General features: G+C 42.5%; 2 protein-coding genes and 1 long non-coding RNA gene across 4 annotated transcripts; 1 reads left to right on the forward strand and 2 right to left on the reverse strand.

The window, feature by feature from the left end:
* Positions 1 to 15,777: 15,777 nt before the first annotated feature.
* LOC100682465 (protein translation factor SUI1 homolog) lies at positions 15,778 to 18,417 on the reverse strand. The gene is made up of 5 exons (XM_044485749.1): positions 18,220 to 18,417; positions 17,216 to 17,318; positions 16,313 to 16,524; positions 16,173 to 16,226; positions 15,778 to 16,087 (listed from the first exon to the last, which is right to left on the reverse strand). Exons 2-5 carry the CDS (start codon positions 17,250 to 17,252, stop codon positions 16,043 to 16,045), a joined length of 348 nt encoding a protein of 115 aa, XP_044341684.1. The 5' UTR covers positions 17,253 to 17,318; positions 18,220 to 18,417; the 3' UTR covers positions 15,778 to 16,042.
* Positions 18,418 to 20,422: 2,005 nt separating this feature from the next.
* Positions 20,423 to 25,497, reverse strand: LOC123062293 (uncharacterized). 2 transcript variants are annotated; one of them, XR_006429608.1, is made up of 6 exons: positions 25,310 to 25,497; positions 22,421 to 22,524; positions 21,456 to 21,837; positions 21,217 to 21,370; positions 21,001 to 21,147; positions 20,423 to 20,868 (listed from the first exon to the last, which is right to left on the reverse strand). It is a non-coding gene; the product is annotated as an uncharacterized lncRNA (long non-coding RNA). The 2 variants fall into 2 exon arrangements; XR_006429607.1 differs by having other exon boundaries at positions 21,456 to 22,524.
* On the forward strand, positions 21,211 to 25,210 carry LOC123062292 (subtilisin-like protease SBT3.8). Its single transcript, XM_044485751.1, has 10 exons — positions 21,211 to 21,351; positions 21,441 to 21,532; positions 21,682 to 21,779; positions 22,415 to 22,576; positions 22,668 to 23,287; positions 23,397 to 23,467; positions 23,586 to 23,840; positions 23,945 to 24,062; positions 24,270 to 24,441; positions 24,539 to 25,210. Exons 1-10 carry the CDS (start codon positions 21,256 to 21,258, stop codon positions 25,078 to 25,080), a joined length of 2,226 nt encoding a protein of 741 aa, XP_044341686.1. The 5' UTR covers positions 21,211 to 21,255; the 3' UTR covers positions 25,081 to 25,210.
* Positions 25,498 to 26,845: the final 1,348 nt, after the last annotated feature.

The following is a 26,845-nucleotide window of genomic DNA, read 5'->3' on the forward strand; positions in this document are numbered from 1 at the left end:
GCAGGGCTTCGCCTAAGCACCACTACAATATTATCGAGGACTATGGTGGAAGGGGGCACCGCACACGGTTAAGAATATGATCGCGTGGATCAACTTGTGTGTCTAGGGGTGCCCCCTGCCCCCGTATATAAAGGATCAAAGGAGGGGTGCGGCCGGCCAGGAGGAGGGCGCGCCAGGAGGAGTCCTACTCCCACCGGGAGTAGGATTCCCCCCCTTTCCTAGTTGGAATAGGATTCGGGAGGGGGAAAGAGGAGAGAGAGAAGGAAGGGGGGCGCCGCCCCCCTCTCCTTATCCTATTCGGACTAGGGGGGAGGGGGCGCGGCCCAGCCCTGGCCACCTCTCCTCTCTTCCACTAAAGCCCACTAAGGCCCATATACCTCCCGGGGGGTTCCGGTAACCTCCCGGTACTCCGGTAAAATCCCGATTTCACCCGGAACACTTCCGATATCCAAATATAGGCTTCCAATATATCAATCTTTATGTCTCGACCATTTCGAGACTCCTCGTCATGTCCGTGATCACATCCGGGACTCCGAACAAACTTCGGTACATCAAAATGCATAAACTCATAATATAACTGTCATCGAAACCTTAAGCGTGCGGACCCTACGGGTTCGAGAACAATGTAGACATGACCGAGACACGTCTCCGGTCAATAACCAATAGCGGAACCTGGATGCTCATATTGGCTCCTACATATTCTACGAAGATCTTTTATCGGTCAGACCGCATAACAACATACGTTGTTCCCTTTGTCATCGGTATGTTACTTGCCCGAGATTCGATCGTCGGTATCTCAATACCTAGTTCAATCTCGTTACCGGCAAGTCTCTTTACTCGTTCCGTAATACATCATCTCACAACTAACTCATTAGTTGCAATGCTTGCAAGGCTTATGTGATGTGCATTACCGAGAGGGCCCAGAGATACCTCTCCGACAATCGGAGTGACAAATCCTAATCTCGAAATACGCCAACCCAACATGTACCTTTGGAGACACCTGTAGAGCACCTTTATAATCACCCAGTTACGTTGTGACGTTTGGTAGCACACAAAGTGTTCCTCCGGCAAACGGGAGTTGCATAATCTCATAGTCATAGGAACATGTATAAGTCATGAAGAAAGCAATAGCAACATACTAAACGATCGGGTGCTAAGCTAATGGAATGGGTCATGTCAATCAGATCATTCACCTAATGATGTGATCCCGTTAATCAAATAACAACTCTTTGTCCATGGTTAGGAAACATAACCATCTTTGATTAACGAGCTAGTCAAGTAGAGGCATACTAGTGACACTCTGTTTGTCTATGTATTCACACATGTATTATGTTTCCGGTTAATACAATTCTAGCATGAATAATAAACATTTATCATGATATAAGGAAATAAATAATAACTTTATTATTGCCTCTAGGGCATATTTCCTTCAGTCTCCCACTTGCACTAGAGTCAATAATCTAGATTACACAGTAATGATTCTAACACCCATGGAGCCTTGGTGCTGATCATGTTTTGCTCGTGGAAGAGGCTTAGTCAACGGGTCTGCTACATTCAGATCCGTATGTATCTTGCAAATCTCTATGTCTCCCACCTGGACTAGATCCCGGATGGAATTGAAGCGTCTCTTGATGTGCTTGGTTCTCTTGTGAAATCTGGATTCCTTTGCCAAGGCAATTGCACCAGTATTGTCACAAAAGATTTTCATTGGACCCGATGCACTAGGTATGACACCTAGATCGGATATGAACTCCTTCATCCAGACTCCTTCATTTGCTGCTTCCGAAGCAGCTATGTATTCCGCTTCACACGTAGATCCCGCCACGACGCTTTGTTTAGAACTGCACCAACTGACAGCTCCACCGTTTAATGTAAACACGTATCCGGTTTGCGATTTAGAATCGTCCGGATCAGTGTCAAAGCTCGCATCAACGTAACCATTTACGATGAGCTCTTTGTCACCTCCATAAACGAGAAACATATCCTTAGTCCTTTTCAGGTATTTCAGGATGTTCTTGACCGCTGTCCAGTGATCCACTCCTGGATTACTTTGGTACCTCCCTGCTAGACTTATAGCAAGGCACACATCAGGTCTGGTACACAGCATTGCATACATGATAGAGCCTATGGCTGAAGCATAGGGAACATCTTTCATTTTCTCTCTATCTTCTGCAGTGGTCGGGCATTGAGTCTTACTCAACTTCACACCTTGTAACACAGGCAAGAACCCTTTCTTTGCTTGATCCATTTTGAACTTCTTCAAAACTTTGTCAAGGTATGTGCTTTGTGAAAGTCCAATTAAGCGTCTTGATCTATCTCTATAGATCTTAATGCCTAATATGTAAGCAGCTTCACCGAGGTCTTTCATTGAAAAACTCTTATTCAAGTATCCCTTTATGCTATCCAGAAATTCTATATCATTTCCAATTAGTAATATGTCATCCACATATAATATCAGAAATGCTACAGAGCTCCCACTCACTTTCTTGTAAATACAGGCTTCTCCAAAAGTCTGTATAAAACCAAATGCTTTGATCACACTATCAAAGCGTTTATTCCAACTCCGAGAGGCTTGCACCAGTCCATAAATGGATCGCTGGAGCTTGCACACTTTGTTAGCTCCCTTTGGATCGACAAAACCTTCTGGTTGCATCATATACAACTCTTCTTCCAGAAATCCATTCAGGAATGCAGTTTTGACATCCATCTGCCAAATTTCATAATCATAAAATGCGGCAATTGCTAACATGATTCGGACAGACTTAAGCATCGCTACGGGTGAGAAGGTCTCATCGTAGTCAATCCCTTGAACTTGCCGAAAACCTTTTGCGACAAGTCGAGCTTTGTAGACAGTAATATTACCGTCAGCGTCAGTCTTCTTCTTGAAGATCCATTTATTCTCAATTGCTTGCCGATCATTGGGCAAGTCAACCAAAGTCCATACTTTGTTCTCATACATGGATCCCATCTCAGATTTCATGGCTTCAAGCCATTTTGCGGAATCTGGGCTCACCATCGCTTCTTCATAGTTCGTAGGTTCATCATGATCTAGTAGCATGACTTCCAGAACAGGATTACCGTACCACTCTGGCGCGGATCTCACTCTGGTTGATCTACGAGGTTCAGTAGTATCTTGTTCTGAAGTTTCATGATCATTATCATTAGCTTCCTCACTAATTGGTGTAGGTGTCGCAGAAACAGGTTTCTGTGATGTACTACTTTCCAATAAGGGAGTAGGTACAGTTACCTCGTCAAGTTCTACTTTCCTCCCACTCACTTCTTTCGAGAGAAACTCCTTCTCCAGAAAGTTTCCGAATTTGGCAACAAAAGTCTTGCCTTCGGATCTGTGATAGAAGGTGTATCCAATAGTTTCCTTTGGATATCCTATGAAGACACATTTCTCCGATTTGGGTTCGAGCTTATCAGGTTGAAGCTTTTTCACATAAGCATCGCAGCCCCAAACTTTCAGAAACGACAACTTTGGTTTCTTGCCAAACCACAGTTCATAAGGCGTCGTCTCAACGGATTTTGATGGTGCCCTATTTAACGTGAATGCGGCCGTCTCTAGAGCGTATCCCCAAAACGATAGCGGTAAATCAGTAAGAGACATCATAGATCGCACCATATCTAGTAAAGTACGATTACGACGTTCGGATACACCATTACGCTGTGGTGTTCCGGGTGGCGTGAGTTGCGAAACTATTCCACATTGTTTCAAATGTACACCAAACTCGTAACTCAAATATTCTCCTCCACGATCAGATCGTAGGAATTTTATTTTCTTGTTACGATGATTTTCAACTTCACTCTGAAATTCTTTGAACTTTTCAAACGTTTCAGACTTGTGTTTCATTAAGTAGATATACCCATATCTGCTTAAGTCATCTGTGAAGGTGAGAAAATAACGATATCCGCCACGAGCCTCAACATTCATCGGACCACATACATCTGTATGTATGATTTCCAACAAATCTGTTGCTCTCTCCATAGTACCGGAGAACGGTGTTTTTGTCATCTTACCCATAAGGCACGGTTCGCAAGTACCAAGTGATTCATAATCAAGTGGTTCCAAAAGCCCATCAGTATGGAGTTTCTTCATGCGCTTTATACCGATATGACCCAAACGGCAGTGCCACAAATAAGTTGCACTATCATTATCAACTCTGCATCTTTTGGCTTCAACACTATGAATATGTGTGTCACTACTATCGAGATTTAATAAGAATAGACCACTCTTTAAGGGTGCATGACCATAAAAGATATTACTCATGTAAATAGAACAACCATTATTCTCTGATTTAAATGAATAACCGTCTCGCATCAAACAAGATCCAGATATAATGTTCATGCTTAACGCTGGCACCAAATAACAATTATTTAGGTCTAATACTAATCCCGAAGGTAGATGTAGAGGTAGCGTGCCGACTGCGATCACATCGACTTTGGAACCATTTCCCACGCGCATCGTCACCTCGTCCTTAGCCAATCTTCGCTTAATCCGTAGTCCCTGTTTCGAGTTGCAAATATTAGCAACAGAACCAGTATCAAATACCCAGGTGCTACTGCGAGCATTAGTAAGGTACACATCAATAACATGTATATCACATATACCTTTGTTCACCTTGCCATCCTTCTTATCCGCCAAATACTTGGGGCAGTTCCGCTTCCAGTGACCAGTCTGCTTGCAGTAGAAGCACTCAGTTTCAGGCTTAGGTCCAGGTTTGGGTTTCTTCTCTTGAGTAGCAACTTGCTTGCTGTTCTTTTTGAAGTTCCCCTTCTTCTTCCCTTTGCCCTTTTTCTTGAAACTAGTGGTCTTGTTGACCATCAACACTTGATGCTCCTTCTTGATTTCTACCTCCGCAGCTTTCAGCATTGCGAAGAGCTCGGGAATAGTCTTATTCATCCCTTGCATATTATAGTTCATCACGAAGCTCTTGTAGCTTGGTGGCAGTGATTGGAGAATTCTGTCAATGACGCAATCATCTGGAAGATTAACTCCCAATTGAATCAAGTGATTATTATACCCAGACATTTTGAGTATATGCTCACTGACAGAACTGTTCTCCTCCATCTTGCAGCTATAGAACTTATTGGAGACTTCATATCTCTCAATCCGGGCATTTGCTTGAAATATTAACTTCAACTCCTGGAACATCTCATATGCTCCATGACGTTCAAAACGTCGTTGAAGTCCCGATTCTAAGCCGTAAAGCATGGCACACTGAACTATCGAGTAGTCATCAGCTTTGCTCTGCCAGACGTTCATAACATCTGGTGTTGCTCCAGCAGCAGGCCTGGCACCCAGCGGTGCTTCCAGGACGTAATTCTTCTGTGCAGCAATGAGGATAATCCTCAAGTTACGGACCCAGTCCGTGTAATTGCTACCATCATCTTTCAACTTTGCTTTCTCAAGGAACGCATTAAAATTCAACGGAACAACAGCACGGGCCATCTATCTACAATCAAACATAAATAAGCAAGATACTATCAGGTACTAAGTTCATGATAAATTTAGGTTCAATTAATCATATTACTTAAAGAACTCCCACTTAGATAGACATCCCTCTAATCCTCTAAGTGATTACGTGATCCAAATCAACTAAACCATGTCCGATCATCACGTGAGATGGAGTAGTTTCATTGGTGAACATCACTATGTTGATCATATCTACTATATGATTCACGCTCGACCTTTCGGTCTCCGTGTTCCGAGGCCATATCTGTATATGCTTGGCTCGTCAAGTATAACCTGAGTATTCCGCGTGTGCAACTGTTTTGCACCCGTTGTATTTGAACGTAGAGCCTATCACACCCGATCATCACGTGGTGTCTCAGCACGAAGAACTTTCGCAACGGTGCATACTCAGGGAGAACACTTCTTGATAATTAGTGAGAGATCATCTTATAATGCTACCGTCAATCAAAGCAAGATAAGATGCATAAAAGATAAACATCACATGCAATCAATATAAGTGATATGATATGGCCATCATCATCTTGTGCTTGTGATCTCCATCTTCGAAGCACCGTCGTGATCACCATCGTCACCGGCGCGACACCTTGATCTCCATCGTAGCATCGTTGTCGTCTCGCCAATCTTATGCTTCCACGACTATCGCTACCGCTTAGTGATAAAGTAAAGCATTACAGCGCGATTGCATTGCATACAATAAAGCGACAACCATATGGCTCCTGCCAGTTGCCGATAACTCGGTTACAAAACATGATCATCTCATACAATAAAATTTAGCATCATGTCTTGACCATATCACATCACAACATGCCCTGCAAAAACAAGTTAGACGTCCTCTACTTTGTTGTTGCAAGTTTTACGTGGCTGCTACGGGCTTAAGCAAGAACCAATCTTACCTACGCATCAAAACCACAACGATAGTTTGTCAAGTTGGTGCTGTTTTAACCTTCGCAAGGACCGGGCGTAGCCACACTCGGTTCAACTAAAGTTGGAGAAACTGTCACCCGCTAGCCACCTTTGTGCAAAGCACGTCGGGAGAACCGGTCTCGCGTAAGCGTACGCGTAATGTCGGTCCGGGCCGCTTCGTCCAACAATACCGCCGAACCAAAGTATGACATGCTGGTAAGCAGTATGACTTATATCACCCACAACTCACTCATGTTCTACTCGTGCATATAACATCAACACATAAAACCTAGGCTCGGATGCCACTGTTGGGGAACGTAGTAATTTCAAATAATTTCCTACGCACACGCAAGATCATGGTGATGCATAGCAACGAGAGGGGAGAGTGTGATCTACGTACCCTTGTAGACCGACAGCAGAAGCGTTAGCACAACGCGGTTGATGTAGTCGTACGTCTTCACGGCCCAACCGATCAAGCACCGAAACTACGGCACCTCCGAGTTCTAGCACACGTCCAGCTCGATGACGATCCCCGGACTCCGATCCAGCAAAGTGTCGAGGAAGAGTTCCGTCAGCACGACGGCGTGGTGACGATCTTGATGTACTACCGTCGCAAGGCTTCGCCTAAGCACCGCTACAATATTATCGAGGACTATGGTGGAAGGGGGCACCGCACACGGTTAAGAATATGATCATGTGGATCAACTTGTGTGTCTAGGGGTGCCCCCTGCCCCCGTATATAAAGGATCAGAGGGGGGGTGCGGCCGGCCAGGAGGAGGGCGCGCCAGGAGGAGTCCTACTCCCACCGGGAGTAGGATTCCCCCCCTTTCCTAGTTGGAATAGGATTCGGGAGGGGGAAAGAGGAGAGAGAGAAGGAAGGGGGGCGCCGCCCCCCTCTCCTTATCCTATTCGGACTAGGGGGGAGGGGCGCGCGGCCCAGCCCTGGCCACCTCTCCTCTCTTCCACTAAAGCCCACTAAGGCCCATATACCTCCCGGGGGGGGGTCCGGTAACCTCCCGGTACTCCGGTAAAATCCCGATTTCACCCGGAACACTTCCAATATCCAAATATAGGCTTCCAATATATCAATCTTTATGTCTCGACCATTTCGAGACTCCTCGTCATGTCCGTGATCACATCCGGGACTCCGAACAAACTTCGGTACATCAAAATGCATAAACTCATAATATAACTGTCATCGAAACCTTAAGCGTGCGGACCCTACGGGTTCGAGAACAATGTAGACATGACCGAGACACGTCTCCGGTCAATAACCAATAGCGGAACCTGGATGCTCATATTGGCTCCTACATATTCTACGAAGATCTTTTATCGGTCAGACCGCATAACAACATACGTTGTTCCCTTTGTCATCGGTATGTTACTTGCCCGAGATTCGATCGTCGGTATCTCAATACCTAGTTCAATCTCGTTACCGGCAAGTCTCTTTACTCGTTCCGTAATACATCATCTCACAACTAACTCATTAGTTGCAATGCTTGCAAGGCTTATGTGATGTGCATTACCGAGAGGGCCCAGAGATACCTCTCCGACAATCGGAGTGACAAATCCTAATCTCGAAATACGCCAACCCAACATGTACCTTTGGAGACACCTGTAGAGCACCTTTATAATCACCCAGTTACGTTGTGACGTTTGGTAGCACACAAAGTGTTCCTCCGGCAAACGGGAGTTGCATAATCTCATAGTCATAGGAACATGTATAAGTCATGAAGAAAGCAATAGCAACATACTAAACGATCGGGTGCTAAGCTAATGGAATGGGTCATGTCAATCAGATCATTCACCTAATGATGTGATCCCGTTAATCAAATAACAACTCTTTGTCCATGGTTAGGAAACATAACCATCTTTGATTAACGAGCTAGTCAATTAGAGGCATACTAGTGACACTCTGTTTGTCTATGTATTCACACATGTATTATGTTTCCGGTTAATACAATTCTAGCATGAATAATAAACATTTATCATGATATAAGGAAATAAATAATAACTTTATTATTGCCTCTAGGGCATATTTCCTTCACCCCCCCAGGAGCGCCCTCCACCCACGTGGCCCCCCTGTTTCTCCACCGACGTACTCTTTCCTCCTATATATACCTACGTACCCTCAAACGATCAGGGATGGAGCCAAAAACCTAATTCCACTGCCACAACCTTCTGTATCCACGAGATCCCATCTTGGGGCCTGTTCCAGAGCTTCGTCGGAGGGGGCATGCATCACGTAGGGCTTCTACATCAACACCATAGCCTCTCCGATGAAGTGTGAGTAGTTTACCTCAGACCTTCGGGTCCATAGTTATTAGCTAGATGGCTTCTTCTTTCTTTTTGGATCTCAATACAACATTCTCCCCCTCTCTTGTGGAGATCTATTCGATGTAATCTTCTTTTTGCGGTGTGTTTGTTGAGATCGATGAATTGTGGGTTTATGATCAAGATTATCTATGAACAATATTTGAATCTTCTCTGAATTCTTTTATGTATGATTGATTATCTTTGCAAGTCTCTTCGAATTATCAGTTTGGTTTAGCCTACTAGATTGATCTTTCTTGCAATGGGAGAAGTGTTTAGCTTTGGGTTCAATCTTGCGGTGTCCTTTCCTAGTGACAGTAGGGGCAGCAAGGCACGTATTGTATTGTTGCCACCAAGGATAACAAGATGGGTTTTTTTTATCATATTGCATGAATTTATCCCTCTACATCATGTCATCTTGCTTAAGGCGTTACTCTGTTTTCATGAACTTAATACTCTAGATGCATGCTGGATAGCGGTCGATGAGTGGAGTAATAGTAGTAGATGCAGGTAGGAGTCGTTCTACTTCTCTCGGACATGATGTCTATATACATGATCATACCTAGATATTCTCATAACTATGCTCAATTCTGTCAATTGCTCAACAGTAATTCGTTCACCCATCGTAAAATACTTATGCTCTTGAGAGAAGCCACTAGTGAAACCTATGGCCCCGGGGTCTATCTTTATCATATTAATCTTCCAATACTTAGTTATTTCCTTTGCTTTTTTACTTTGCTTTTATTTTACTTTGCATCTTTATCACAAAAATACCAAAAATATTACTCTATCATATCTATCAGATCTCACTCTCGTAAGTGACCTTGAAGGGATTGACAACCCCTTATCGCGTTGGTTGCGAGGAGTTATTTGTTTTGTGCAGGTACGAGGGACTCGCGCGTAGCCTCGTACTGGATTGATACCTTGGTTCTCAAAAACTGAGGGAAATACTTACGCTACTTTGCCGCATCATCCTTTCCTCTTCAAGGAAATCCAACACAGTGCTCAAGAGGTAGCAAGAAGATTTTTGGCGCCGTTGCCGGGGAGTCTACGCAAAAGTCAACATACCAAGTACCCATCACAACCCTTATCTCCCGCATTACATTATTTGTCATTTGCCTCTCGTTTTCCTCTCCCCCACTTCACCTTTGCCGTTTTATTCGCCCTCTCTCTCTCTATCCTCCCTCTCTTTCTCTATTTGCCTCTTTTTGCCCGCTTGCTTTTTGTTTGCTTGTGTGTTGGATTGCTTGCTTGTCGCTATGGCTAGTCCCTTATCCACTCTGTTGTCCCCTGAGTTTGAAGTCTTTCACTTCAAACAAAGACAAGGAGAAAACTTAAAAGATGCATGGTTGAGGATAATGGAGTCTTATCGTAATTGTACCTTTGAAGTGAACCTGAGAATTTTTCTTTGCAATTTCTATGTTGGATTAAATATGTCTCATAGACAATTCTTGGATTGCGTTGCCAAAGGCAATTTTATTGAAATTGATCCCCATATTGCGCTTGAAATTATAGAAGGTATAGTGGGAACACTACCTTAACAAAAGGGGCCTCATCCTACCCAGGAAGAGACACAAGTTTTTGTAAAAAATTGTGAAGTTACTAAGATTTTACAGAAGTCTCTTGAACCTCTTAAGAACGTTAGCAAAAATATTCACCGCATGAATATGTTGATTACTCTTTGCAATAAACGGTTGGATTATTTAGATCTAAAAATTTTAGAATATGAAGGGAAACATAAAGAACCTCCCGGATTCGAGCTTAATTCCACTAAAAAGTTGAAAACCAAAGGTGGCAATACTTAGATATATCCTTGCTTTTTATGCCTAGCTAGGGGCGTTAAACGATAGCGCTTGTTGGGAGGAAACCCAATTTTATTTTTATTCCTTGCTTTTTGCTCCTGTTTAGTAATAAATAATTTACCTAGCCTCTGTTTTGGTTGTGTTCTTTGTGTTTAATTAGTGTTTGTGCCAGGTAGAACCGTTGGAAAGACTTGGGGAAAGTCTTGATATCTTGCTATAAAAAACAGAAACTTTAGCGCTCACGAGAACTGCTGCCATTTTTATTTGGAAAGTGATATTTAGTTAATTCTTTTTGCATATTATTAATAGATAAATTCCTCACGTCCAGCAATTTATTTTAGAATTTTTAGGGTTCCAGATCTTGCGCTAGTTACAGATTATCACAGACTGTTCTGTTTTTGACAGATTCTATTTTTCGTGTGTTGTTTGCTTATTTTGATGAATCTATGGCTAGTAAAATAGTTTATAAACCATAGAGAAGTTGGAATACAGTAGGTTTAACACCAATATAAATAAAGAATGAGTTCATCAAAGTATCTTGAAGTGATCTTTTGTTTTCTTTCGCTAACGGAGCTCATGAGATTTTCTACTTTAAGTTTTGTGTTGTGAAGTTTTCAAGTTTTGGATAAAGATTTGATGGATTATGGAACAAGGAGTGGCAAGAGCTTAAGTTTGGGGATTCCCATGGCACCCCCAAGATAATCTAAGGACACCTAAAAGCCAAAGCTTGGGGATGCCCCGGAAGGCACCCCCTCTTTCGTCTACTTCCATTGGTAACTTTACTTGGAGCTATATTTTTATTCACCACATGATATGTGTTTTGCTTGGAGCGTCTTGTATGATTTGAGTCTTTTCTTTTTAGTTTACCACAATAATCCTTGCTATACACACCTTTTGAGAGAGCCATACATGATTTGGAATTTGTTAGAATACTCTATGTGCTTGACTTATATCTTTTGAGTTATATAGTTTTGCTCTAGTACTTCACTTATATCTTTTAGAGCACGGTGGTGGATTTGTTTTATAGAATCTATTGATCTCTCATGCTTCACTTAGATTATTTTGAGAGTCTTAAATAGCATGGTAATTTGCTTAAATAATCTTAATATGCTAGGTATTCAAGATTAGTAAAAAAATTCTTATGAGTGTTTTGAATACTAAGAGAAGTTTGATGCTTGATGATTGTTTTGAGATATGGAGGTAATAATATCAAACTCATGCTAGTTGAGTAGTTGTAAATTTGAGAAATGTTTGTGTTGAAGTTTGCAAGTCCCGTAGCATGCACGTATGGTAAACATTATGTAACAAATTTGAAACATGAGGTGTTCTTTGATTGTCCTCCTTATGAGTGGCGGTCGGGGATGAGCGATGGTCTTTTTCTACCAATATATCCCCCTAGGAGCATGCACGTAGTGCTTAGTTTTTGATGACTTGTAGATTTTTGCAATAAGTAAGTGAGTTCTTTATGACTAATGTTGAGTCCATGGATTATACGCACTCTCACCCTTCCATCATTGCTAACCTCTTCGGTACCGTGCATTGCCCTTTCTCACATTGAGAGTTGGTGCAAACTTCGCCGGTGCATCCAAACCCCGTGATATGATACACTCTTTCACACATAAACCTCCTTATATCTTCCTCAAAACAGCCACCATACCTACCTATTATGGCATTTCCATAGCCATTTCGAGATATATTGCCATGCAACTTTCCACCATTCCGTTTATCATGACACATTCATCATTGTCATATTGCTTAGCATGATCATGTAGTTGACATAGTATTTGTGGCAAAGCCACCATTCATAATTCTTTCATACATGTCACTCTTGGTTCATTGCATATCCCGGAGGCATTCATATAGAGTCATCTTTTGTTCTAGCATCGAGTTGTAATCATTGAGTTGTAAATAAATAGAAGTGTGATGATCATCATTTTCTAGAGCATTGTCCCCCCCAAGTGAGGAATTAAAAAAAAGGGGGAAGAAAGGCCATAAAAAGAAAAGAAAAGAAGGCCCAAAAAAGAGAGAAAAAGAGAGAAGGGACAATGCTACTATCCTTTGCCACACTTGGGCTTCAAAGTAGCACCATAATCTTCATGATAGAGTCTTTTGTTTTGTCACTTTCATATACTAGTGGGAATTTTTCATTATAGAACTTGGCTTGTATATTCTAACAATGGGCCTCCTCAAGTGCCCTAGGTCTTCATGAGCAAGCAAGTTGGATGCACACCCACTTAGTTTCTTCTGTTGAGCTTTCATACATTTATAGCTCTAGTGCATCCGTTGCATGGCAATTCCTACTCCTTGCATTAACATCAATCGATGGGCATCTCCATAGCCCATTGATTAGCCTCATTGATGTGAGACTTTCTCTTTTTTTTCTCCATATAACCCCCATCATCATATTCTATTCCACCCATAGTGCTATGTCCATGGCTCGCGCTCATATATTGCGTGAAAGTTTATAGGTTTGAGATTACTAAAGTATGAAACGATTGCTTGGCTTGTCATCGGGGTTGTGCATGATGAGAGCATTCTTGTGTGACGAAAATGGAGCATGACTAAACTATATGATTTTGTAGGGATGAACTTTCTTTGGCCATGTTATTTTGAGAAGACATAATTTCTTAGTTAGTATGCTTGAAGTATTATTATTTTTATGTCAATATGAACTTTTATCTTGAATCTTTCGGATCTGAATATTCATACCACAATTAAGAAGAATTACATTGAAATTATGCCAAGCAGCCCTCCACATCAAAAATTATCTTTTTTTATCATTTACCTACTCGAGGACGAGCAGGAATTAAGCTTGGGGATGCTTGATACGTCTCCAACGTATCTATAATTTTTGATTGCTCCATGCTGTATTATCTACTGTTTTGGATGTTATTGGGCGTTATTATCCACTTTTATATTATTTTTGGGACTAACCTATTAACCGGAGGCCCAGCCCAGAATTGCTGTTTTTTGCCTATTTCAGAGTTCTGTAGAAAAGGAATATCAAACGGAGTCCAAACGGAATGAAACCTTCGGAAACGTGATTTTCGGAACGAACATGATCCAGGAGACTTGGACCCTACGTCAAGAAATAAAGGAGGAAGCCATGAGGTAGGGGGCGCGCCTACCCCCCCCCTCTCAAGCGCGCCCTCCACCATCGTGGGCCCCATGTTGCTCCACTGACATACTCCTTCCTCCTATATATACCTACGTACCCTCAAACGATCAGGGACGGAGCCAAAAACCTAATTCCACTGCCGCAACCTTCTGTATCCACGAGATCCCATCTTGGGGCCTGTTTCGGAGCTCAGCCGGAGGGGGCATCCATCACGGAGGGCTTCTACATCAACACCATAGCCTCTCCAATGAAGTGTGAGTAGTTTACCTCAGACCTTCGGGTCCATAGTTATTAGCTAGATGGCTTCTTCTTTCTTTTTGGATCTCAATACAACATTCTCCCCCTCTCTTGTGGAGATCTATTCGATGTAATCTTCTTTTTGCGGTGTGTTTGTTGAGACCGATGAATTGTGGGTTTATAATCAAGATTATCTATGAACAATATTTGAATCTTCTCTAAATTCTTTACCTATGATTGGTTATCTTTGCAAGTCTCTTCAAATTATCAGTTTGGTTTGGCCTACTAGATTGATTTTTCTTGCAATGGGAGAAGTGTTTAGCTTTGGGTTCAATCTTGCGGTGTCCTTTCCCAGTGATAGTAGGGGCAGTAAGGCACGTATTGTATTGTTGCTATCGAGGATAACGAGATGGGTTTTTTTATCATATTGCATGAATTTATCCTTCTACATCATGTCATCTTGCTTAAGGCGTTACTCTGTTTTCATGAACTTAATACTCTAGATGCATGCTGGATAGCGGTCGATGAGTGGAGTAATAGTAGTAGATGCAGGCAGGAGTCGGTCTACTTGTCTCGGACGTGATGCCATATACACGATCATACCTAGATATTCTTATAACTATGCTCAATTCTGTCAATTGCTCAACAGTAATTCGTTCACTCACCGTAAAAATACTTATGCTCTTGAGAGAAGCCACTAGTGAAACCTATGGCCCCGGGGTCTATCTTTATCATATTAATCTTCCAATACCTAGTTATTTCCTTTGCTTTTATTTTACTTTGCATCTTTATCATAAAGTACCAAAAATATTACTCTATCATATCTACTAGATCTCACTCTCGTAAGTAACCGTGAAAGGATCGACAACCCCTTATCGTATTGGTTGCGAGGAGTTATTTGTTTTGTGTAGGTACGAGGGACTCGCGCGAACTTCCTACTGGATTGATACCTTGGTTCTTAAAAACTGAGGAAAATACTTACGCTACTTTGCTGCATCATCCTTTCCTCTTCAAGGAAATCCAACGCAATGCTTAAGAGATAGCAATCTGTGAAGGGAGAAGGAATCAACGTCGGCACCGGTGGATCGCAAAGGGACTCGCTCCTGTTCGCCTAACCACTCGCAAGATGCAGCGTACCCAACAATTATTTGATGCATTAGCTTCACATACTATAACGTTCTACTGTCACGAACAGGGATCTTCCTAAAACAACCGCAAGATCACTGTCATCCAAAGAACAGAATAGTGAATCTCTGTAAACAAATATAACAGTGTTTAGATCACTATTTTAGTGATTTAAACACTCTTATATTTTTTTACGGAGGGAGTACTATGAAATTTGCATCACTGGGTCAAGGTCTCTCTGGACTTCTCTTTTGCCTCTGGGCACGGAGGGAGTACTATGAAATTTGCATCACTGGGTCAAGGTCTCTCTGGACTTCTCTTTTGCCTCTCCCAGAGTTATTCTTCCACTGTTCCAGCATCCTCCAGTTCAATACCTTCATCCTCCTTTCATGGACTGGCACGGGCAAGCAGCGATGTCTAGAGCAAGAGATGAAAACTTGGGTTTAGGAGGCCGTCACCGAGTCATCTATAGATTGGTTATATTCAGATTCATTTGATTTTGATTTTCTTTTGTTGCATGAGGTCAGAGTCCACAGCTAGGGAAGAGTCGTCAGATGACAATTGAAGTAGGGATCTGCCCCTTTCAATACTACTACTACTACCAAATTCACCGGTGCTACATATAAACATTGCGAAGCTTAGAACTAGATGGCCCTAAGAAACTACTCCAGCTATGCTCCAGCTGTGTCATATCAAGAAACAAAAAGGAAGAAGTGTCCCTGGCCTAGGCACCTATGGAGCACACCCATGAGAAAATAAACAAATTCAGGCAAACAAAAAAAAACGAACAGAGCACACAACCATGAGAAGATAAGCCTGAAGTACATTTATTTAGTGCACAATAACCTGGATAAACCATACTGCCATACTGGTGGCACATACAAACCATGGTGAAGGACAACTTGCATCAACACACCGATGCAAATTCAAATGTCTCGGATGTAAAAGTGCATCAAACACAGATGCCTCACGTGACTACTAGCAATTCAAATGGTCTTAGATGTGACAATACCAAGTATACGACAACTTCCAGGCTTCGGTGACAGCACACGAGCATTTGTGTGTTGCCTAAAATCCGTGAATCTTGATGCTCTCTTTCTTTGCAAGTCCAGCCTAACCAAACAGAAATTGTCAAATTAGAAGATGAACGACGCAACAGTCAATATGTATGACAATATAAAATAGCATCGTAAATTACCTGAACTAGGAAAGTAGCAACATTTTTACGCTGATCACCTTGGAGTTGGATGACCTGGAAATATAGAAGATAACTCATCAGCATATATACCTTTACATTAGAGAACTTTGATTCAACAAAATAGGAGAACCTCGCTGTACCTGGCCTAGTTCTGGATCCTGGACTACAGTACCATTACAGCAGAATTCCTTTTTGAGATCCTTGAGAATCTTGTTGTAGCTGTAATCTTTCTTCAAGCCCTGAACAGTAGTCAGACTCTTTCTTCCGTTGCGCTGCTGGACACGCACATGCACATAGTTCTTTGATCCAGCACCAGCGCCGGAGTCCTCAGCATTTGCCTCAGCAAACGGATCTACAAAGAAGATGCGAAGTCAACTTCTCGGTAGAAGGTATAATAGGCAAGGCAGCCAGAGGATTCACAAATCAGTGTTAGACTGTAGGACAAACCAAAAATATACATGTTTCTGTGACATAGATATCTGTGAACACACATCTTCAGAATACAGATAAGATATGCAAGATATGCATTAGTACCACCTCTAGAGAAGGTTAGGAAAAGCTCTTGTCCAGCATGATAAATATGTATACAACAACTAACTCATAATCAACTAGATGTGGTATTCTGTTAGTTGATAGAACTAGATATTGAGAACAATCTATTAGGTAATTTAGGGTAAGAGAGAACGTAAGTAAAGACAATCTATAGGTTATTTATAGGCAAAACAAATGATCCATGTTTCTGTAATATAGTGATCTGTGCCTGTGCATCTTTATTAATGCAGACAAGCTATGTACCTGTGCCTCTAGGGAAGGTTAGCAAAAGCTCTTGTCCAGCATGATACATATATGTAGCTATACAACAACTTATAATCTAGTGATAATGGTATGCTGTTGGTTACTGAGATTAGATATTGAGAACAGTCTATAGGTTAATTCAGGGAAGAGGGAACGTAAAGAAACACAATCTACAGGTTAAGGACTCAAATTGCTATAGATTGGCAGGTGTGATTCCCTAATGAAGAGATAATGAAATGAGTGCATACCAAAAGCAGTTGGAACCTGGACGTCGAGATCAGACATGAACTTGTTGTTTGGTTTGATTGGCCCCAAACAAACGAGGCTCTATTTATTGTCTTGATGTGTGAGCTGCAAAACATCCCAAACAATTACAAACCGTCCAGCAATACGTTAATTCTGAAATTTCAACATTCATTCTGAGAAGAGTATAAGCTAGAACTGAGCCACTGATATGCAATAGTTCCTAGATAGTAGGATATTACTAGGTGCTGACAGAAGTTGCATCTGAATTTCTTCTTAAGACCTCTATTAAGTTATTATCATTATAGCTGATGAAATTTAAGAAATTCAGAGTTATAGTCACGAAATATCTAAGGCAGATATAGTCACGCAATACGGAGGGTACTCAACAGTACAACATCGAATTAAGTGCACAGGACATTCAGCATAAAAAACGAGGGACGGTGTGCAAAACGCAAGCACAAGCCCCATCCTTGGTCACTTCCAAAATCCACATAGAAAGTAGAAGACCATACAAAGTAATTTACCTCCTTATTAACTACCAAGGGAGAACCTAAAATCAGCCCACAAATTTCCTAAATCACAAACAGCATGTTCCAAAATTGATCGTTCTAGACGCATCACGAAATATCTAAACCAGCCCACAATCACATACGCCGACAACAAAAAACAAGGCACTTATCTAAACTGCTCGCACGAACAGATCGGTTCAAATCGCGCCCGCAAACCTAAGCGAATCCCCAATATCAAACGCCCGATTTCCAGAAAACCGGCCTACCAGGTGCGGAAACCAACCGATTGGGGCCAAAAATCGGCACACCAACAAATCAACCGAACAGCCCCATTGAGATCTGGTCGGCTCGGAGCGAGATTAGGAGCGGGCGATCAGACGGCGCAACCGCAACAACCGATCGCGAGACGGAGTCAACCGCTAGAAATCGAACCCCGGGGGAGCACGGAAACGTCGAATCGGCCGACGGGGGGGAGGGCGAGGAGAGGGGGGAATCACCTTGTTCGGTGGAGAGAACCGCGGACGGCGAATGGGGGAGGAGCGGGGGAGGAGGAGAAACGCAGCACGGGACGAGACGACTTGTCCTCGGCTCGGGGGAAATATCTGTCTCCTCTCCTCTCTCTCCTTCCGCCCCGGTTCCACCACCGTCGGTTATAAAGGAGCACGCCGCGTATAAATTAGGCGGACCGACGATTAAACGTGGGGAGAGGATATTCGGTCCGTCGGTTCTACGCTAAATTTAGCCTTGCCGTCGGTTCAGGCCCATTAGCGGCAGATGGAGTTGTAATCTTGTCCTGTTAGTTTTGCTGGGCCCCGATTCTTAGGCGTCAACCTTGCCTAATCACAAATTAGTCAGAGGTACCCGTTCGAGATTAGAAAAACCTTTTCCAAAGTGCACATGTTTCCCTCTAAAAAAAGTGCATATATGTAAATGCCTCTGGTGACAACACTTTTTTTAAGAAAATTGTGAACCTTTTTAAACTCATGACTTTTTAAGAAGCAATCATAAATATTTTTCAAAAATTCACGAACATTTTTCGTATTTGCGAACACTTTTCAAATTCATGAACATCTTTTTATAATCATGGATATTTTTTAAAATCCATGGACATTTTTTTGTTTCACCAAAAAATTTAAATTTGCAGAAAAGAACCCATGTAGGGTTTTTTCATGTGCTTTCCTTAGTTTTGGATTGACAAATACGACACACATCCCGTATGATAAAATAGGCCCAAACAATAGAAGCACAAAAAGCGCACGTCTGTGTCCCTTGGCTCTAGCGACCCGAAGGCGCTCCGCTAGGATTTGTCATGCCTCTCGTCGGCGGCGCCGCCGATCCGGCACGTCTCTTGTGGTTCTAGGACAATGGAGGCGCTGTTTTAGGTGTTTTTTATTAGTTTTTTTGCCATGCTCAAGAAGACGAGTTGGCGTGACTTTTTAAAGATGGATCAAGGTTATCCCCGCCTAGCCCCCGTCCTGGCGGTGCTTCTACCGTTGTCGGAGGGCGTGTGGAGGTGTGTCTCCGGCTAATTTCGTGGGATTCGGTTGGCATTTGTCTTCGGTGGATCCGTTTGGAATCGGTCTTCGTTCGTATGCGTATGTGTGCCTACATGTTGCATCATTCTGATCTACACTTCTCTTCATCGACGGTGGTCGCTATTATGGTGTGCTGGTTCTATGAGGTCTTTCCGATGGTCTACTATAATAAGGTTTGTCGGCTCCGGCGAGGGAGGGGCAATGATGACGACGTGCCTTCGGCTTGCTCCAATTCTTGTAGTCGTCACTAAGTGGTCTGCGGACCTAGATATAATTTTTACTTCTGATGTTTTTTATACTCCTTGACAATTGATGAATAAATCAGAAGTTTTCTCAAAGAAAAAAAGAAGTGTGAAAAAAGGCCTACAACACTACAGAACGATGACACATAAGAAATGTACGAGAACCGCCAAACATAAAAAAGAACAGAGATGGTGGAGAGGGGGAAACAAGACAATACAAATAAGGATGACATCACCTAGATGTGCAATAACTATTTCACATCTAGATGAGCCCTAGAAGCACTAAGTAAAAAAAATATAAATTTTTTAATTCTCATATGGATGAGAATTAACAAAGTCTCATCTAACTTCTATATCATTTAATTTTACGTGAAGATTGGTGCTGATATAACATGGGCACAAATGCACATCAGCACACATTTGTCTGCACAAGTCTAAAAGTTGACAAAGTTACTCAACGTTGATTATATTTTTAACAATCCATATTTCAATATAACAACAAACAAAACAAATTTTTTTGGTAGTATACGACCAGTGACTGGTTACGAAAATTGACCATCAATCTCCAAGTGCTTTCCTGGCAAATGCGTCATTGACTATACCAATAAAATCCACGCCATTATGGTGAAACGAGCCGTATGATGCAGACATGAAACACCACTTTATCATTTATGTAAGATGCATATCATTCTCAAAATCGAGACTTACACAGAATTGATATTGTCAGGTTCGTCTTTTAAAGCACTTCTTATCATGATTTTTTTGCGGCGAATTCTTATCATGAATTTGTAACCATTTAAACATTTGTAAGCATTAAATATTTGTTTAATACGTATCTGTTTAAATTTGTAACCATTAAACAGATATTAAACAAATCAAAGTCAGAGCTCATATTTACACTGTCAGAATACACTTGGTAATTCTTTAAAAGAGGCTTGAATTGCCAAAACGTCTTGTATTTAAAAACAGATGGTGTATTTAGGAATGGAAGAGAAACAAAAGATCAGCAGGCTGCAGTGACGTCTCCAAGATAACAGTGGAAGAGCTGGCACTACGTATGGCATGGATGGTCGACGCACTAGTCAAGTCAATCTTCTCCCCTGAAGAGATGGAAGAGATGCTCCCTCATCAGGAAGTCAATGTTCTACGGATCGCTCACAGCCACGGGTGATGGACCCGTACAATCGTATGCAGCGCCGAGGAAAAGGAAAGGCATACAAAACCCGCCGCCGATTGAGAACCACCGCACCTTCAATACGCGCACGAGACCATCCGGAGGGCCCTTGATTGGATTCCCTGTCTGAACGGAGCCCTGCGCTGTTCTTCCCTACAGCAACCGGCAGCATCTTCTGGGACTTCGTTGCCTGCACTGCACGCCACACGTTTTTGTCTTCATTAGTTCTTGTAGAGAAGATGATATGAATTCATTTATTTGCTTAACATGCGAATGAACAAATTGAAAAACCGTGCTTCGGGAGAGGGAAAATAAGTGCAATATTACAGGTTTGAAATGGGAGAATGCTGGAGCGGGGAGAAACGCAACGCGTTTCAGCTGAGCTAGTTCCAGGGAACTTCATGGAGGAAATTGGCGTCGATAGCCAAAAGATTGGATTCATGCGAACTGAGCCTGTATCTTTGACCTTCCTTTCTGCACATGGACAATCAATTAGTCATCATCATACAGGACAGAGGCTAACAGGCCTATAAATACCATTACCTGTTGTTGGATCATATCAGCAAGTGCTTCCATACCAACATGGATTTCCACTCTTCCCCTCGGCGTTTTCCGGCTTACCTCCTACTATGCTTATGCCTTATGATAAACATAAGCAGAGGGTATGGATCTCAAAAGGTATGGCCAATTCATCACCCTGCATTTTATGGCATAGTGTTGGTTCTGTTCGATGCTAAGATATGTTTTATGTTCCTCTCCACGCATAGCTGTACATCGTTTACCTGGGAGAGAAGAAACATGATGACCCTTCTCTGGTAACATCTTCGCACCATGACATGCTCACCACCATTCTTGGAAGGTAAACCTCAGAACAAGCTTCCTATCTTTCCGAGTTTGGTTCTGATCTTCTGAATGGCAATATACATTTAGAGGACAGAGTATTTCGTTCGACAATTCCGAGAAAGGCTGCCATTTTATTTTTCCTCATCACTTGTTGATTTGTTTCAGCAAGGAAGATGCGTTGGCCTCCATCACTTACAGCTACAAGCATGGCTTCTCCGGCTTCGCAGCGATGTTAACAGATGACCAAGCACAAGATCTTGCAGGTGGGCCAAGTTTACTACAAAAATTGCTTCGCTAATTCTCTGATGGTCTAACACTATCCTGTTAAGATAACCGAATTGGAGAATTCAATCCTGATGCATGATCCTTTCTTCTGAAGAAAGAAACGTATTTGGTGATTATTATTTGCTCATTAGTTAAGCTGTTTATCTTTCTAATCATCGATATGAGTTCGAGGGTGGGCAGTCATATGGTTCTTATTCCCGTTTTGTGGAAACCTACTCCGGATCAATGTATGGTCTCTTTTCTGCAATACAACTTATTTGTAGTTGTACACTCATTTAGTATGAAGCTGCACATCTGCAGTAGCCTTACGATCCTGCCTGATTATTATTTCAATTTTTCCTATTTCTTAGGTGACTGAAAAATAACTACTTTTAAGTCACTGCTGAGAATTGTCCAATCAAACTTCAGAATTCGTGAAAGGGTAAAATAAGGGGCGAGAAAATTTTGATCTTGGGACTATCAGTAGTTAACTGAGAAGCAGACAATTTCTTTCTCGGGTTATGAGGATCCTTTCTTTTTGTTACTCTGTGATGTATACACCACATATACATAACTAACTGGCGGCTTCTGATTTAGAATTTTAGTTCCTCATGTATCTTTTTGACATGTTCAGAGCTACCTGAAGTTATCAGCGTTACTCCAAATCAGCATCATGACTTGATGACCACAAGAAGTTGGGATTTCCTTGGCATGAACCTGGACCATCAGCCACCCAGTAAACTTCTGCAGAGGAGCAAATATGGAGAAGATGTAATTATCGGGATAGTTGACACTGGTCAGTCCTTCATTGCTAACAAGTTAAATTAGAGAAAAAAATCTTCACCAAGCAAATTCCTGCTAAAACACTGCAAATGCAATTGATGCAGGGATCTGGCCTGAATCAAGAAGCTTCAGCGACGAAGGATACGGACCAGTACCGTCACGATGGAAGGGTGTGTGTCAGCTGGGGCAGGCCTGGAACAGCACCAACTGCAGCAGGAAAATCATAGGCGCACGGTACTATCCTGCGGGTCTGGACAAGGCTGACCAAGCGAACAATTACATGTCGGCACGGGACATTAATGGGCACGGGACACATACCGCATCCACAGCAGCCGGTGCAATAGTAGAGGGGGTCAGCCTCCATGGCCTGGCAGCAGGGGTAGCACGGGGTGGTGCGCCCCGAGCGCGCCTTGCAGTGTACAAGGTTGCATTCGAGGGCCCGAAGAAGGTGCAGCTTGCTAGTGCCGCGCTGCTAGCAGCTCTGGATGATGCGATTCATGATGGAGTTGACATCCTATCCCTATCAGTCCAATATAATGACAATTCATTTGGTTCACTCCATGCAGTCCAGAAGGGTATTACCGTTGTTTATGGCGCGGGAAATAGCGGGCCTAGACCACAAGTCATTTCTAACACAGCCCCTTGGGTCATCACAGTCGCAACGAGCAAGATCGACCGGTCTTTTCCAACTGCCATTACCCTTGGAAACAATCAAACCATCGTGGTATGCACAAACATGATCTTTGTTAGAATCCTGGGAGGCAACTTTGCTCCACCTATCATCCTCAAACACTTACCACTCAATATTTATGCATAACTTTTCATATTTGCAGGGTCAATCACTCTATTACATGATAAAAAATGAATCCAAGAGTGGGTTCCAGCCACTTGTACAAGGTGGAAGGTGTGTCAGATGCTATTCGGTTTCTCAATTGACTACATTTATAAATAGATGTCATTTTCTGCTTAGGCATTAAGATCTGAATCCAGTTGAGCAATTATTGTGGTCTTTCTGTTTTCAGCTGCTCAATCGAGGCACTAAATGGCACGGAAATCAACGGAAAAATTGTTCTATGCATTAAAGAAACTTTTGGCCCAACAGCAGACATTCTCCCAGACGCCATAACAAATGTTAAAAGTGGTGGGGCATTTGGTCTTATTTTCGCAATATATACCATAGATAAGCTTTTGAGCACCGAAGATTGTGTGGGCATTGCATGTGTCATTGTCGACATTGATATCGGGTTTCAAGTTGCAACATACATTGGAAGCCAAGGGTAAGAACCTATTTTGTGGCCTTCCATGCTTAGTTGCTTACAGATGTTATCTTTTATCCAGCAATTATTTAAAGACTCAATAAACTGTGCTTTAACTTGAGCAGCTCGCCCATTGCCAAGATTGAGCCAGCAAGTACTATAACAGGAAACCGAGTTCCTGCTCCAAGAGTCGCATTTTTTTCTTCAAGAGGCCCGTCCGCCAAGTACCCTACAGTTCTTAAGGTACACAAGCTAAAATGAGCGCATTCTGTTGTCCTTGCAATATATATACTATTATTCCAGAAACAATTTTCGGAAAAACACCAACTAGTAGGGATTGATCGTAAGATTTCTCTCAGAAATAGGGACGTTAAGATGATTTTGTTTGACAGGTTAGCACTACCTTCACACGGTGAAATTATCTTAATCCCATTATAACTACTTTAACAGCCTGACATAGCCGCACCAGGAGTGAACATCTTAGCAGCTACAGGAGACGGATATGTGTTCGACTCAGGGGCATCAATGTCAACCCCACATGTAGCAGGCGTCGTAGCATTGCTAAAGGCTGTACATCCTGATTGGTCTCACGCTGCCCTAAAATCAGCAATTGTTACCACTGGTAAATTCCTAAAACATTATATCCACATGAAACACTATCCTCATCAATCCACTCACACTTTCTTAACAACGATTTGCTCTTCTTTGCATGGGTAAAGCATCAACCAAGGATGAGCATGGCATGCCGATGCTAGCAGAAGCACTACCCCGGAAGGTCGCCGACCCATTCGACTATGGAGGAGGAAACATAAATCCTAATGCAGCTGCCGATCCCGGCCTTGTTTACGACATCGATCCGAGGGACTACAGCAAGTTCTTCGCTTGCACGATTCAGAAATACGCTATCTGCAACATTTCTACATCGCCGGCATATCACCTAAACCTGCCTTCCATAGCCATTCCTGAGCTAAGGGGTCCAATTAAGGTGCAGCGAGCAGTCACGAACGTTGGCGAGGTCGACGCGGTTTACCGAGCCGATATACAGTCCCCCTCAGGAGTGAGGATCAAAGTCGACCCACCAACCCTAGTCTTCAACGCGACAACGAAAGTGCACGCCTTCAAGGTCAGCATGACGCCTCTGTGGAAGGTGCAAGGCGGCTACACGTTCGGCAGCCTGACTTGGCGCAACGAGCGCCACTCGGTGAGGATCCCACTAGCAGTCCGGATCACAATCCAAGATTTCTACGCCGATGTTGCATAGTAACGAGGAATGTCATATGAAAAATAAAGATTGGTGATGTTACGGATTTTAGCATGAATCACAAGATTATTTGTAGTACTTACGATTTGTAGTTTGTACTTGAAGAAATTTGTTTGCAATAGAACACTACTGTTATTGATTTTTGTCTGAATGCTCGGTTCTCGATTTTACCCCCGACGAATCACACAACGGAAATCGCTGGAGAGAGAGGAGGATGGCTGGGACGAACCTGGCGGCGTGGGCGGCGGAGAGCCTCGCCTGATTAGCCGTGGCCAGAGCCGAGACGGGAGTGGGGGTCCGCGTACGTTGACCTCCGGCCGCCGGAGTCGACGGGACTCGTTCTGGTCCCGGTATCGCCGTGCGGCTGACCTTTTTTTTAGGGGGCGCCGTGCGGCTGACGGCCATTGTTCCCCAGCCTCGTCGTTCTGATCCTGTACATGGGCCTCAATAAATTGGGCCGTGCTATCTGGATGAGACAACTTCGGCGTTGAGGCCGTTGATGTAGCGTCGAGCCACAGCGCCAACACTATGTCTCGCTTACATCGTTTTTTTCAACGCGTTTTTGGCTTTTTAAACGTTTTTTTTTGTTTATTTTTTCAACATTTCGGTTTTCTACCTGTCTTCCTTAGCTTTTGGATAAAAGAATTAATTTTTTTACACGAAAAAACATGTTTTTTTTTCTTTCGCGAGAGTCACAGTTTTGCTTCTGCTAGAGACACAGTTTTGCTTTCGTGGGAGTCACGGCCGTGCCTATCAGAAACGAAAAAAGACGTTTTTTTTTATTTTTTTATTCCTTTCGCGAGAGTTACGGTTTTGCTTTCGCGAGAGGCACGGTTGTGCTTTCGCAAGAGTCACGGCCGTGCCTCTTAGAAAAGAAAAGAAAAACGTTTTTTCTGTTCTTTTTCTTTCGCGAGAGTCACGGGTTTGCTTCCGCGAGAGGCATGGTTACGCTTTCGCGAGAGTCACGGCCGCGCCTGTCGGAAACAAAAAAATAATGTTTTATTTTTTCTTTTTCTCTCACGAGAGTCACGGTTTTGTTTCCGCGAGAAGCACGGTTATGATTTCGTAAGAGGCACGGGCATGCCTCTTTCGGAAAGGGAAAAAAATCGTGCTTCCGGTTCGGATTTTTCATTCGGTTTTTTCCGTAAAAAAGTTTGTCAAAACCTTTCAACATGGGATTTAGTTTTGAAGATCTAGACATGAGAAATTCAACGGTGAAAGCGATTCGAGATTTGAATGCACAGTATAAGAGATAATTCTTTTTGAATAAATGGATCTACGAAAAAAAGAAAACTCTGAGGTTGTGACAAATGGCGCACATGCAGCGATCTTTGCAATGCATACTCCTCAATTAGTGATTTCGGCATCCATCTCGTCTGAAGCTTTCCTATGGGCTAGCCCAATAGCTTGTTACTCACTCGTCCGTTTGTGGGATTGTTTGTAGAATTTTCTTTCCTTTTTTTTCCTTTTTGGTATTTTTATTTCTTCTTTGGTTTTTTCTCATTGTTTTATTTCTTTTTTATTTTAAGTTTCGTTTTTCTTTGCTTTCTCTTTGTTTATTTCATGGGTTTCTTCAGGTTTTTTATTTCTCATATTCCTTATTTCTTTGATTTTTTTGTTTCTTCCTTGGTTTTTTATGGTTTTATTTTTTTATCGGCTTATACTATTTTTTATTCTTGTGCACCTGTATCCTCGGTTTTTGTTTCTTTCTTTTTGTTTTTTGTTTCATTAGTATTTTTTACTATGTTTGTTTGATTTTCATCGT

Source organism: Triticum aestivum, chromosome 3A (assembly GCF_018294505.1).
Source record: "Triticum aestivum cultivar Chinese Spring chromosome 3A, IWGSC CS RefSeq v2.1, whole genome shotgun sequence".
Taxonomy (NCBI): domain Eukaryota; kingdom Viridiplantae; phylum Streptophyta; class Magnoliopsida; order Poales; family Poaceae; genus Triticum; species Triticum aestivum.